Source organism: Hemicordylus capensis, chromosome 5, assembly GCF_027244095.1.
Source record: "Hemicordylus capensis ecotype Gifberg chromosome 5, rHemCap1.1.pri, whole genome shotgun sequence".
Taxonomy (NCBI): Eukaryota; Metazoa; Chordata; class Lepidosauria; order Squamata; family Cordylidae; genus Hemicordylus; species Hemicordylus capensis.
This window is the reverse complement of record NC_069661.1, coordinates 227,379,953-227,393,646: the sequence shown is the minus strand read 5'-3', so window position 1 is coordinate 227,393,646 and position 13,694 is coordinate 227,379,953. Positions and strand designations below refer to the sequence as shown.

Here is a 13,694-nt window from a genome sequence, read left to right as displayed (position 1 = left end):
AACTCTAACTCCACTGTTTCCTCAGAAGTCCACAGTGTAAGGAAGCTGCCTAATTTTCTCCATTTGAATTGGAAAACAATAATCAATTGGCTACAAAATTAAATTGTTCATCTCCTACATCCATTTTGAACATATGTGAAGAACTTACCTAAACAAAGTACATCTGGCCTGGGTTTTCCTAGCCAGAAAACACCTGAAAATGAAAAACCTTGGGATTTGTATCTAAATACATGCTGATTAATAGAGAAACCGAATTACAGAATCTGCATGAAGTGGCTTTAGGATAGTGAACAATAGTAAGCCTTTATATTTGAATAAAACCTTTACATTTCAAGGATGTTACTTTAAAAGGGTGGGGGGAGCCCAATGCCTCTTCTAGCTTGGTCTGCTAAAGTTGTGTGTGTGTGGTTTTTTTTAAAAGCATAAAATAATACTCAAACATTTTAAGAGTAATATCACAGTTAAGGAGCAAATGCATTTTTGTTTGATTTCAGTTATTCTAAATGGCTATAGCTGAGTATGCAGTGTTCCAGAATTATGAACATTTTGATGCATTTGTAATGTCTAAATACTTGTATTCTGCAATATGAAAATGTAAACGCATTATTTGTGTCCTTTTTTAAACTACCCAACCTAAAGATCATTGAACTAAGCCTTTCCTGTTCAGAGGAAAAGGTCTGTTTCCATTGCAACTTCTTGGAGATGGACACTTACTTTCTTAATGTACAAACTTCAGTTATTACTGCAGATGGCATTTTAAGTTAGGAGCTTTTAATTCAGTTATATGGGCTGTGGTATGAAAACCTGCTATTCCTCACTTAATATTGCCAGTAAGTTATGATTTACTGGTCTCTCAGCTCCAAAATTTTGTCAAAAAACCACTAGAACATATGATTTACAACAAGACCCTGACATTGACAGATCATCATGGTGCCTTACAATAAAGGAAATACAATGACAGCAAAATGTACATTTAATCTTGGAACTAAAGAAATCATGCATCATCCTTCAACTCTCAAATTAAGCTATGTTACCTGGTTAAGGGTACAAATATGATTCTCCTCCCACCCTTTACATTTAAGCTCCCAAAACTTGTCAAAGTGCTGCTGGAAGCACACAATTTTTCACTGGGTGGGTTCACACAATCTGCCAACAAAGATCGTGTGGGAACCAGGAGCTCCCAGGGAGTGTGTGATCCTGGCAGACATGTTGTCTGAACCCATCCAATGTGTCCTAGAATCTTCCATTTTCTTAGAGGAATTCTGTCACTTATTGATATGATACACCACTTTGCACTTAACTGGCCAACAATCTATAGATGTCTTGGATTTTCAAAGTAATGTCTTAGCCCTCGAACATAATTCCTAATTTTGAGGTGAAGGAGAATAGGGAAAGATATACTGACATTAAAGCAGCATTAACAGTACTCTTAAGACAGGAAAAAAATCCAATTAACAATTTCTTCTGTTGCTATGGAGCAGCGGCCTGTTGATTCATTATCACTGTTGCTGAACATAGAGTATTTGAACAATATACAGTATGTTAGTGTGGGGTTGAAAACATTGGCTTTGTTTCACCATGGCTAATGTATATAATTGTATCATGTTACTTAGGTACAAGTTGTTTCTCCACTGAGCCATCAGAATAACATGGACTGAAGAGACTTGCGAACGGTTGCCATCTCTTGCTGTTGCTGTTAGAAGGGGAAAAAAATACTGATCAAATGCAACGTTTTGTACAATAGTGTGTTTGACTCACTGAATAATGAATGGTGAATGTTTTTTTCTATTTAAATGTTCTATTTTAAATGTATAATTGAAGCTTTCATAAACCAGTGTTAAGACTTACAGTGTCCATCATAATTTTCTTTTGCAACATAGCCATTTCTTTACGAAGTTCACTTTGTGCACCTGCTAAAAGGTTTTCATGCGTCTTCTCCATGTCTTCCATACCCTAAAATCAGATATCAGCTTCATGAAAATCTGCCCTATTGAGAAATTTGCTAGATTTCAAAAGTCAAGTAGTGCTCATTAGTAGACTTGAGGAATTCATGAACAGCCTGAACAGTCATCGCCACTGGAGATGCATCTTTTCCAAACTATGCAGAATAATACTGCCCTTCTACTTGGCACTGTTAAGACTTCAGCTGGAGTATAGTGTTTTGTTCTTGGCTCCACTATACAAAAAGACTATTGGCAAATTACTCCATGACAGCTAGAAGGATGACCAAGGGTCTACAAAGCAGTAGTAAAGCCAATTAATGCAGCATTTAAACATGTACAAAGCCTGAATCCAACATGAGCTTTAAAACAGTGACTTGACACATTGTGAAGTGAAACACAGGCACCCTGACTGCCTACAAAAAAACACTGGCATTCTTGTACAAAAGCGCTCTTGCACAAATACTTAAACTGATGTGACCATACTTCTGTGACACTACTTACATTGGAAATAGTATAAGTAGCACCACAGAAGTGGTTGATGCTAACAGAAACCTACACAACTGTCTGATATTAGTAACCTGTTAGAACAGGGTTGCACAACTTCAGCTTCCTAATTGTTGGACTACAACTCCCATAATCCCAAGCCACAGTGACTAATAGTCAAGGATGAACATCTGCAAGAGGGCCAAATTTGTGCAGCCCTGTGTTAGAATGATATATTAAAGCACAGATGTGGCTTAGAAAATCCACTACTGCAGCTGTCAACACACACACATGTATTGCATCAGGTTGGCAGGTCTCACTAGTACTCTGAGAATTAAATTTGGTTGGAGATATGTCTTGCATATTAAACTGGAAACAATACACCTTTATGAAGGACTTGATTAAACTGTTTGTAAAAATAATCATTTTGCTTTTTAAAAAAGAAAACAAAATGCATACTTGACCTTTAAAAACTGCTCATACAGCTGCTTAATGGCTTTCAGTCTCTGACTCTGAACTATTCTTGCTTGTTGGAAAACCTTTTGCTGTTGCCGAAACACATTCTAAAGTTGGGGGGAAAGTTGTAAATGTGGCTAATAATATGCAATTACATTGTTGCCTACTGTAATTAAGGCTCTTAAAAATCATTTTGTAAATTTAATAATCTATTTTCTAAGCCTTTACTATGTAATTGGATATACTTTTCAATTTCTCTCTCCAATCCTGAAATTTGCAAAGTCCTTTTTAAAAATGAAACAATGCTGTTTGGGTGTGTCTATCTTAGTGATACCCTCAACCTTTGAACCTGCTGAATTATCACCCAAAGCTGCTGTAAAGAAGAAATATGTGAGGATTTCCTTCTTCACTGATATAAAATTTAATGTTCAAGGTGCAGAAGGGAAAGTGGTCCAGGCTGGAAAGCTGCCATGTATGATCCAGTCCTGAAGCCTTTGAAGAGTTGTCTAAGCCAATTTAAGAAGAATACTGTGTGTGTTAATATTATACTCTTTACAATTGCCTCAGAGGTAGAGCATGTCTTGCATGCGGAAGGTCCCAAGTGCAATCCCCAGGGAAAACTCCTGCCCGAAACCTTGGATAGCTGCTGCCATAGGGCAGACCACAGGTTCCCAACAGGGGGTATTAGTACAAGTACCCCTGGGGGGACCTGAATGGCTCCCGGTGGAAATCAGAGCCCTCTTATCTCCACACACTTCAGAAAATTAGTACTGAGTATGCCCATTGAAATTAATAGGACAAGTAAACTTTTCCCATTAGTTTCAGAGGGAATACTCATGAGTCATTTAGTCTGGATGTAAGAGTAGCCTGTCTCTTAACTGTAACATTTAAATTCATGTGCATATACACATCCCAGTCTGTCTGAGCTGAATGTTTGCAAGACAAGGGGTACATTTGTTTTTTAAAAGGCTGGGAACCCTGGGTGTAGACAATATTGAACTAGATAGACCAATGGTTTTCCATGTCCCTATATATTAGGAAAATGAATGAAAGAAAAACAAACTGCTAGTTTTTCTTCCTGCTCCTCTGCTTTATGTATATCAGCATCCCATTGTTGAAATACTTGTAGGAACTGCTGGGAATACTCATTGTTGAGCTTCTGCCTAAAAACAGAATTACATTCACAAATGAATCATTTCCGATAACATGAAATGTACAAAACAAAGTGATACACAGATTGAACATATTAAATTATCCATCGATTACTCAAGCAAAACTGTAAGTTGAGTTGTTGGGGAAGGCCCTAAAAGGTGGTCACCTGCAAGTTTTTCCATTGGTTTAAAAGAAATCTTAAAATGGTGAAAAAAATCTTTGGACATCAGATTGTGATGACTGGAAGTAAATTTCCTGTATCTTTATTTTAAATAACCTGCTTTAAAAAACAAAACAAAACCAGGGAAGACTGATGAGAAACCTATTTATTGGGAACGTATTAGAACAAAATAATCACATTCAAATACAGTTGCTAAGTTTATCTGCCTGTGAAACGGAAGTCTTACCTTTGTTCTTGTTGTGTTTTCCAAACAAGTTCTATTTTCTGGTTACTTGTTTTGAGAGAGGCTTTAGTATACATTTCTAATCTTTTCCTTTTAGCCAGAAGAGCTTTGTTAATATCCGCTGTATGAAGACAGATAACAACCAGGCATTAGAATGTATATTTCAGCAGCCTTAAAATTTATAAACTGATTTTCCTTTCAAAGGAAGCCCAAAGTAGTTGCATCTAAAACATCCTATCTGGAAATATACAGTAGGATGGAAATATAGCATGTGAAAATCCCAGGTAACAGTATTTACAGTATAAATTTAGAATCACCAAATAGTAGGGATGTGCACAAACTTGTGCGGAGGCCCTTTTAAGGGCCTCTGAAGAGGTTCGAACATTGGGTGGGTTTGAGGTTTGAAGGCAGGGGGGTGCACTTATCCCTTTTGGTAAAAGCCTTCAAGGTGGCAGTCTACCTCCCTGCCACCCCTTCCTCCTCTGTGGCTGGAAGTATCAGGCTTACATGCGCTCGTGCATGTCAGATGTGCACGCAATGTGCGCACATGCACCCGATACTTCCGGCCAAAGAGGAGGAAGGGGCAGCAGGGAGGTACACTGCCGCCCCGAAGGCTTTTACCAAAACTGAACGCCAGCAGGGAGAAAGCGGGGGGAGGTATGTGCACCTTCCCCCATCCTTAAAGCTTCTTAAAATCATTCAGGTAAGGGGAAACTCTAATTTCATTAGGAAGTCCATTCCAGAGGCCCCGGGGCAACTCCAGAAAAGGCCCAGTTTCGAGTCGCCACCAACCGAGCCAGTGGCAACCGCAACTGGACCTCCCCAGATGATCTTAACAGACAACGGGGTTGATGAAGGTGTTCTCTTAAATACCAATCACAGGGAGAGCAGAGGGACTGTGGGGAAGCAAGTGCAAGCAGCCTTCCTCCCCGCTATCCCTCAAGTCCCTTCTCACTGATCATGAGAATAGCCTTATTGTGTCTTCATAGGAGCAAAGCATTTTATTGCATGGCTGTAGAGTGTTTTGTTCTGCCATTTGGACTGCAAAGTGCCAGGTCTTATAGCAATGAAATGATAGATTCCCTCTTTCCATAAAGGTAAAGTGTGCCATTGAGTCAGTGTCAATTCCTAGAGACCACAGAGCTGTGTGGTTTTCTTTTGGTAGAATACAGGAGGAGTTTACCATTGCCTCCTCCCGTGCAGTATGACATGATGCTTTTCAGCATCTTCCTATATCGCTGCTGCCTGATATAGGTATTTCCCATAGTCTGGGAAACATACTAGCTGGGATTTGAACTGGCAACCTCTGGCTTGCTAGTCAAGTCATTTCCCCGCAGTGCCATTAGGTGGCTTCCCTCTTTCCATACACTAATGCAAATGTTCCCAACCTGTGGTACTCCAGATGTTGCTGAACTACAATTCCCATCACCAGCCACAATAAATTGTAGCTGAGGGTGGTGGAAGTTATAGTTCAGCAACATCTAGAGTACCACAGGTTGGGAACCCCTGCACTAATGGATAGAGAACCTGATCCCTGTCTATGAACCTGCTATGTCAACTAGACACATACTCAGTCATTTGGTATGGCTTTATGGACATGACTGGAGACTTAGAAGCCACAGACAATTACTATGCCTCAGAATGAGGAGCCCTTCAAACATGGTCTTCTCTTTAACTATGTTAGCCGACCCCTACATTACCCCCTTTCTCTCCAGTGATACAGCGTAGATATCTTTTGTACCCAGTTTGGTAAGGGAAAGGAAAAATAAATAAAATAGGATTAACAACTTCCAATATATTAATATTTTCAAGCACATACCTCCAAATCGTTCCAGCATATTCTGTACTTCTCCCCTATAAAAGTGTTCATATTTTCAAAATTATTTATTTTGTACTGTATGAGAACAACATGGTTTTTCAGATTATATTATTTGTAAATTGTAGCAAGCAACATAAAATGCAAAAGGCGGTCTTTTTAATATATTTAGGCTCTGGCCAAAATGACCAACATATAAATAACACATGCTTCTGGCTATGATTATCATATAAAAATAGATCTAGGAAAGCAAATTGGTGATATATATATTTCATAAATTAACATTACATTAGCCATACATAGGACTTGGGGCAGGGGGAGCAATTTACCCAACATCATCTTCAGCTACAACAAGAGGAGTCACTGAAGGTCTTTTTTTCCCATGCTTATCCATAACTGGAATTTCATCTTATATAAAAACAAAGTAGAGATCACATATTAATTAAATGACCAAAAAAGGGGAGGACAATACAGAAGCTAATAGAATGCAATGATTCAGCAATGATATGTGGATGCTCCATAAAAACTGAACAAAGGATGGCAATTCCAAATAAAAAGCTCATGTAGAAGCAACCAAAAAACAGTCAGCTTTGTTGGAATTAAGGCAACTGAAAAATAAGTGTAATCCACCTTCAACTGAAGTCAATGGCAAATTGGCAATATTAAAATCAAAATATCAAAACAAGAAGTCACATCACAAAGAGTCAATACAGTTGAGGTGATGAGCATTAAAAAAATTCAGTCATTAAGGTGAGATAGACAGCAAATGTTATCCAAATCTTTCTAGAAGCTGTGGTGTGAAGATGACAGGTGTGCAACAGACCTGACATAAGAGACAAAGTAATGGAAACATTTTTATTGACTAAGGGATCTAGGCTGTATTTTTTGCTCCTGCTTCAGAGTTCTGCAGATGGTTCAAACTGCACACAGTTTACATTTTAGTGTACTTTCTCATTCATTTATCTGTGCTAACTGAGCAAAGAAGCACCGTTTAAAGTGGTGATGCTTTTATATTTAGCACGGGGAATCCACTTGCAATCAAGAGATTCGGCCCACTGGATGAAGCAAAAGGCTAGAGCCCTTCACTGCCAGTCTATCTACTTGCAAGAAAGTGTATATATTCAAATACCTGTACAAGATGTTTCCCCGAAAAGGGGGGGGGTACTGCAGGAGGAAGCACTGTAATTTAGGACAAGTTAGGATAAAAGTACATAAAGCCTTTAAGCGTGTGTAGGTGTAAAGAAGGAGAAATCAGAGCAAATCTGGGCTGATTGTTATTACAGTTGTTTATGGTTCCTTATGGTTTTTCTAGCCTTGGCTTGTTAACACAGCAGTCTTCTCCCCATCCATTCCACCCATTTCTGGCCAATAGGATTAAAGAGGAGGTAGAGCATCCTGCTTCCTATTGGTACATTCACGTCCTATTGGTACATTTTGGAGGCCGCCATGCCAGCGCAATGGGCCTCTGCGTGGCCTGGGTCATGACCATGCCAGGGCCCCATTGTGCATGTGTGGTGGCCTCCAGAATGGTCACGACGAGGGGGAAAGGTCTGGAACGGACCAAAGAACGCCCAAACCGGGCAACTGTTGGCACAAGAAAGACTAGTGGGGGGAGGGGGAACCTCTGCTGACCCAACAGCCAGGAGTGGGGTTTTGGTCCAAACAATGGGTCAGACCGAACAGGGGGTGGTTCGGTTCGACCCCTGAACTGTCGAACTGAACCGGTTTGATGTCGAACATGTTCACACCTCCCCAAATAAGGTTCCGTTTCAAGATGTCACAACCAGATGCAATCCAGACAAAAAGCAAGTTCGAGCTGTGACTGGGAGGGGGCGGTAATAGACTTTGCAAGGATCTTCCCACTGGCAGTGCACAAGAGCACCAGGAAAAATGTAAAATTTATAAACTATATTGAATGGAAGTTGACTGCAGGAAACAAGTCTGCCCTCTTAGGGACTGAGAGGTGTGGCAGACTGAGCAAACACTCCTCAAAGTCACTCTCAGGCAGGTAGCCACACCTTCCTTTATCTGCAGGATCTCTCCATACCATGCAGCAAAAAAACCTAGAGTATCCTGCACTACCGGTTTCAACATTCTCCCAAAGTGCAACTTTTTAACACACTTATATTATATATTCAAGCCATGAAAAAAGCCATTGGCTACATGAATGGCACTTTCCTGCTACTGTATGTATGTCGCTGTAAATTCCTCCCTCATATGAACTCCCCCACTAGTAATACTGCACCTTCTCTGGTATCCTCATCAGAAACTCCTAAATGTTTTTTCAGATCATCTTCATAGCCATAGGCATGTAGAATTGGATCATCTTGTGCTGGTTTGGCACCTTTCCCTGCAGATTTTCTTCCTGACGGTGCCATAATTAGAGATCTTCTAAATGCTATAAAACGTATGCAATGAATTCTTCACACACAGATTGCTCAAATAAGTATGGGCTTAAACAATAAGACAAGGAATAAAGTATTTGCTTTTGTAAATTCAGTCAGAACTCAATATCTGTCTTTTGCCTACAGAATCCATTCTATAAAGAAGTCTTCTTCCATTCGGAGGAAGAGTGAAACAATACAGTACTTTTTAAAAACCATTGTAAGGCTTAAGGCTAGGCTTGAGATTAAGGCAGTAGAGAGTCAAGGGTTTAAAAGCCATAATGTGCTTTATCTGTTTAAAGCCTTTTTTTGTTTGTTTTACTGTATTTTATCGGGATATTTTCTACTACTTTTCTAACCTATATTGAGCTCCTGGGGTTGGAGTGAGCTAGCATTCAGAAGAGAAAAGAGAAGGAAGAAAGAACATAATCTAGTCGAAGTCAAGCACTAGGAGAGATTTAAGCACCTCACCATGTGAGGTCATTCACACAATCAAAAACTGTGTACTACCCTGCAGGGGCGTAGCAAGGTTGGAGTGGGCCCAGAGACAAGATTTTAAAATGGGCCCCACCCCTCACTGAAGCTCAGCTCATATATCTATATCTCCTATGTGCCACAATAGAACATCATCTTAAATTATTTTTTAAAAGGTTTTGTCAATTGTGGACGATGCAAGTCATTTCATGGTCCTAGAGAAAGACATGCTGTTCTGGTAGCTCCAGGTCTTAACACTCACATCAATTTCAGAGGATGAATACAACTGAAGGAAGCCCGGGCGGGTGCGTGGCTGGGGGAGTCAGTCATGTGACTTGCCTCTGGGGTCCCCCCCAAGACAGTGGGCCCCCAGACAACTGTCTCCCCTTGCCCTATGATAGTTACACCCCTGCTACCCTAGTTTGGGAGCTGTGTGTGCTCCCAATTTTCGGTTGTGTGGAAGCAAAGTAAGAGGAAAACATGGGTAGAAGTGATTGTGTGGAAGCAAGGTGAGAGAACGTGATTGTGTGGAAGAAAGGTGTGCAAACCATCAAACAATATTCTTAATTTCACATGCTAGCAAAATAATGCTCAGGATCATCCAACACAGATTAGAGACCTACGTGGAATGGGAAATGCCAGATGTTCAAGCTGGTTTCAGAAAAGGTCGAGGAACAACAGACATCATTGCTGATGCATGCTGGATAATTGAGAAAGCCAAAGAATACCAAAAAGAAGTCAATATGTGATTTACTGATTACAGAAAAGCCTTTGATTGTATCAACCATGTCAAGTTGTGGAATATCGTTAGGAAAATGGGCTTCCCAGAACATCTCATTGTTCTCATGAGAAACCTATACACTGGACAAGAAGCCACAGTCCAGACGGAACATGGTGAAACAGACTGGTTCCAGATCGGCAAAGGAGTAAGACAAGGCTGTATACTTTCTCATTTATTCAATTTATATGCTGAACATACACTGAGAGAAGCTGGATTGGTAGAAGATGAGCGTGGTTTTAAAGTTGGAGGAAGAAACATGAATAACCTGTGCTACGCTGGTGACACCACTCTGCTAGCTGAGAATGCGGATGATCTGCAAGCTCTAGCAATGAAAGTCAAGGAGCACAGCGACAAAATGGGACTGCGACTAAATATAATTAAAGACTAAACAAATAACAGGTATAGCAACCAGCCTCAGAATTGATGATGAAGACACTGAAGTGGTGGATAGCTTCTGCCTTTTAGGATCGACCATCAACAGTAAAGGATCCAGCAGTCAAGAAATACACCGCAGACTAGCACTTGGAAGGGTTGCAATGGAGGCCTTGAAAAGAATATTTAGATGCTGTTATGTATCTATGGCATGCCTACAAAGATTAGAATTGTTCGGACAATGGTTTTCCCCGTCACACTCTATGGATGCGAAAGCTGGACTTTGAAGAAGCAAGATAGAAAAAGTATTGATGCTTTTGAACTTTGGTGCTGGAGAAGACTTTTGAGGATGCCATGGACAGCCAGGAAAACAAACAAATGGATCATAGAACAAATCAATCTGAAATTTTCACTCAAGGCACAAATGGCCAGGCTCAAACTAGCATATTTTGGACACATTATGCGAAGACCCAGCTCCCCTGAGAAGTCCATAATGCTGGGAAAAGTTGAAGGAAAGAGAAGAAGAGGACAACCAGCAGCAAGGTGGATGGACTTGATTCTGACAGCAATGAATGCACCACTGAGAGACCTGAAAGGCCAAGTTGAAGATGGATCATCCTGGAGAGAATCTATCTATGTGGTTGCTAAGAGTTGACACCGACTTGACGGCACTTAGTCATTCAAAAGGTGGGAGGAAAACCTGGGTAGCTTTTCCTCCTACCTTGCTTCCACACAATCACTTCTACCCAGGTTTTCCTCTTACCTCACTTCCACACAACCGAAAACAGGTTTTCCTCTTACCTCGCTTCCACACAACCGAAAACTAGAGGGCACACAGCTCCCAAATCTGGGCAGAACTAGAACACAGCTTTTGATTGTGTGAATGACCTCTCTGGTGACCACTCATGGTAGTCACTTTGTTTCTAAACCTTGTTTCATCTCCCACCCCCACCCCCACCCCCACCCCTCCAGCAGGGGTTCACACGACCCATACACCCAACACCTGTCACTCTAGAGTCCCTACACATATGGGCGACGGGTAATGAACGAAGCTCTCTCCTCTTTCCTCAAAGGCAGCCGCGTTGGCGACCACCGCCCTTTGCCCCACAATACACGCCCAGGTTTTCTGTCCAGTCAGCTGTTATTATTATTATTTTTACTACATTTATATCCCGCTCTTCCTCCAAGGAGCCCAGAGCGGTGTACTACATACTTAAGTTTCTCTTTCACAACAACCCTGTGAAGTAGGTTAGGCTGAGAGAGAAGTGACTGGCCCAGAGTCACCCAGCTAGTTTCATGGCTGAATGGGGATTTGAACTCGGGTCTCCCCGGTCCTAGTCCAGCACTCTAACCACTACACCATGCTGGCTCCCCCCACCCCCACCAGCAGCGGCGGCGGCTGCCATCTCCCCTGGCCGTGAGACCCGACCAAATGTCGCCGTAGTATTTCCCGTCTAAATTACCTCAGACCGCAATTCGTGGAGTTCTTTTCGGGTTTTTGTTTTGGTTGGGTAATAACCACCCCATTATTCCCAACTCAATTCCGCCTCCCCAATTCGTTTGCCAAGCCGCCCCAGGTCGTCTCCCCAGGATTCCCTTACAGCCGCCGCCACACCCCGCTTTTATTTCGAGTGGCTCCCTCGCACCCGGACTGGCTTGCCTTCGCCTCCCTCCTCGCGCCAACCCACCCGCTCCGTTTTCCTCTTCTCTCCTCGCTCTTCGGGCCGCTGACCTACAGCCCCAGTAGCCTGAGGGCGGAGGGAGAGAGATGGGGCGGGGGGAGCGCAAACTTATGAGGAGGAGGAGAATAATTACCAGAATGTAAGCAGTTTAGGAGGGAGCGGGGTTGTTGGGGGGGAGGGAGGGAGGGAGCGAGCCGGGGGGCTGAACACGGCTGAGCACGTGGCAGCCCCGGTTAGGCAAGAAGCTACAGTCCGTCCGTTCCAAGCCCGCCTACCAGGATCCTCCCTCCCAGTCTCAGGTTGGGTCTGGCGCTGGCCCGAGAACCGAACGAGGTGGCCAAAAGCAGCGGGAGTGGAGTGGACTGTCCTAGTTTAGACTAGACAGGGGGTGGGATGCCACCGGAGGAATGCTATCTTGTGTTGAGGGGGGTGAGGGGAGGGGAGAGAAAGAGCGACTCCTGCAAAACACATCAAGGAGAGAGGCTCCAGCCCAGTGCTTTGCCTACTGAGCTGGTTTTCTGGGGGCAGAGAGATTGTTATGTGCAAGACCGTATTCCAAATGCAGTTCTCTGCCCTCTCCTCCCCGCCCACCCACACTCTTGCACATCTGTATATATTGCCATGTGCTTTGATAAATTCTCCACCCAGCCTGTAAGTTCTCCACCCAATTCACCTCTCTGATTGTTACGCATATCCCCTTTTGTTCTGCATCATCATCACCATTTATATCCCACTTTTCCTCCAAGGAGCTCAGAGTGGTGTACAAGGTTATGCGTATCCTCGCAACAACCCTTTGAGGTAGGTTGGGTTGAGAGATACACAACTGGTGCAGAGTCACGCAATGAGACTCTCATGGTTGAATGGGGATTCAAACCCAGGTTTTCCTGGTCCTAGTCCAACCACAACGCTATGCTGGTTTGAGTATCCCCACGTTCTCTGTGCTCTGTCTCCTCTGCAATTTCATAATCCAAATTCATATATACATTCTAATTCCACCACATACATACAGCCAGTGCGGTGTAATGGTTAGTGCTGGACTAGGACCAAGGAGACCGTCGTCGTGAGGATAAACATAACTATGTACACCACTCTGGGCTTCTTGGAGGAAGAGTGGAATATAAATGTAGAAAATAAATACAGTATTCTAAACATACAATTCTAGTCAACCCTCTCAATTTTTCCTAGGTGGTTTTTATGCTAATCCTACATATATATACATACATACACATACATACACACACACACGAACACTTTCACTCACTGCCAGTGTCTGAGGGAGGCAGGAAGATGGAGAACACCAAGCCTTGGAAGCAGGGGCGTAGCAAGGTTGGAGTGGGCCCAGAGACAAGATTTTAAAATGGGCCCCTCGCTGATATACACACACAAACACACTTCACAATATATAGTGCTCTCACACTCACATCCCCATTATGAATACAATGAATATCTAGTTCACATTGAATCTAGTTTTTTTACTATCTGCTCCTGTCGATCTCCAAGAGACTCAACATAATTCATAGGGGGTGCAACATGGGCAGGTGGGGAGTCATGTGATGTGCCTCGGGGGGGGGCCTTGAGGCAGTGGGGCCCCAAGACGACTGCCTCCCCTTGCCTAATGGTAGTTATGCCCCTGCTTGGAAGGCAGTGATGATAACATGTTCACACAAACCCCTAGCAGATAATGGCCTGACCTACACTGGGCCAATTCAGATGATACTTTTCCAGTCCAGGCAATTAAAAAGACATA

The 13,694-nt window shown here is 42.5% G+C and overlaps 2 protein-coding genes across 5 annotated transcripts in view; one reads left to right on the top strand and one right to left on the bottom strand.

The window, feature by feature from the left end:
• CHPT1 (choline phosphotransferase 1) overlaps positions 1–1,847 on the top strand; it is a 28,753-nt gene extending 26,906 nt beyond the window's left edge. The window contains exon 9 of the mRNA XM_053253588.1: positions 1,614–1,847. Within this exon, the coding sequence (XP_053109563.1) occupies positions 1,614–1,658 (45 nt within the window). The 3' untranslated portion in view covers positions 1,659–1,847. The remainder of the gene's footprint in view (positions 1–1,613) is intronic.
• Positions 956–12,300, bottom strand: SYCP3 (synaptonemal complex protein 3). 4 transcript variants are annotated; one of them, XM_053253591.1, is made up of 9 exons: positions 12,081–12,300; positions 8,500–8,652; positions 6,584–6,662; positions 6,258–6,292; positions 4,442–4,559; positions 3,946–4,045; positions 2,891–2,989; positions 1,849–1,953; positions 956–1,693 (listed from the first exon to the last, which is right to left on the bottom strand). In XM_053253591.1, the coding sequence occupies exons 2-9, from the start codon at positions 8,630–8,632 to the stop codon at positions 1,640–1,642; spliced, it is 723 nt and encodes a 240-aa protein (XP_053109566.1). In that variant the 5' UTR covers positions 8,633–8,652; positions 12,081–12,300; the 3' UTR covers positions 956–1,639. The 4 variants fall into 4 exon arrangements, with proteins under 4 accessions (XP_053109566.1, XP_053109565.1, XP_053109564.1 ...); XM_053253590.1 differs by having other exon boundaries at positions 11,954–12,082; XM_053253589.1 differs by lacking the exon at positions 12,081–12,300 and adding an exon at positions 11,729–11,919.
• Between the last annotated feature and the right edge of the window lie 1,394 nt (positions 12,301–13,694).

What these genes read in the sequence shown, in the direction of transcription:
- SYCP3 (XM_053253591.1), bottom strand. Translation starts at nt 8,632, where the DNA reads ATGGCACCGTCAGGAAGAAAATCTGCAGGGAAAGGTGCCAAACCAGCA. An exon ending in TGTATGAGCAGTTTTTAAAG is followed by an intron (nt 1,954 to 2,890) that starts GTCAAGTATGCA and finishes ATCTGATTTTAG; the next exon opens with GGTATGGAAGACATGGAGAA. An exon ending in AGAAAATTATGATGGACACT is followed by an intron (nt 1,694 to 1,848) that starts GTAAGTCTTAAC and finishes CCCTTCTAACAG; the next exon opens with CAACAGCAAGAGATGGCAAC.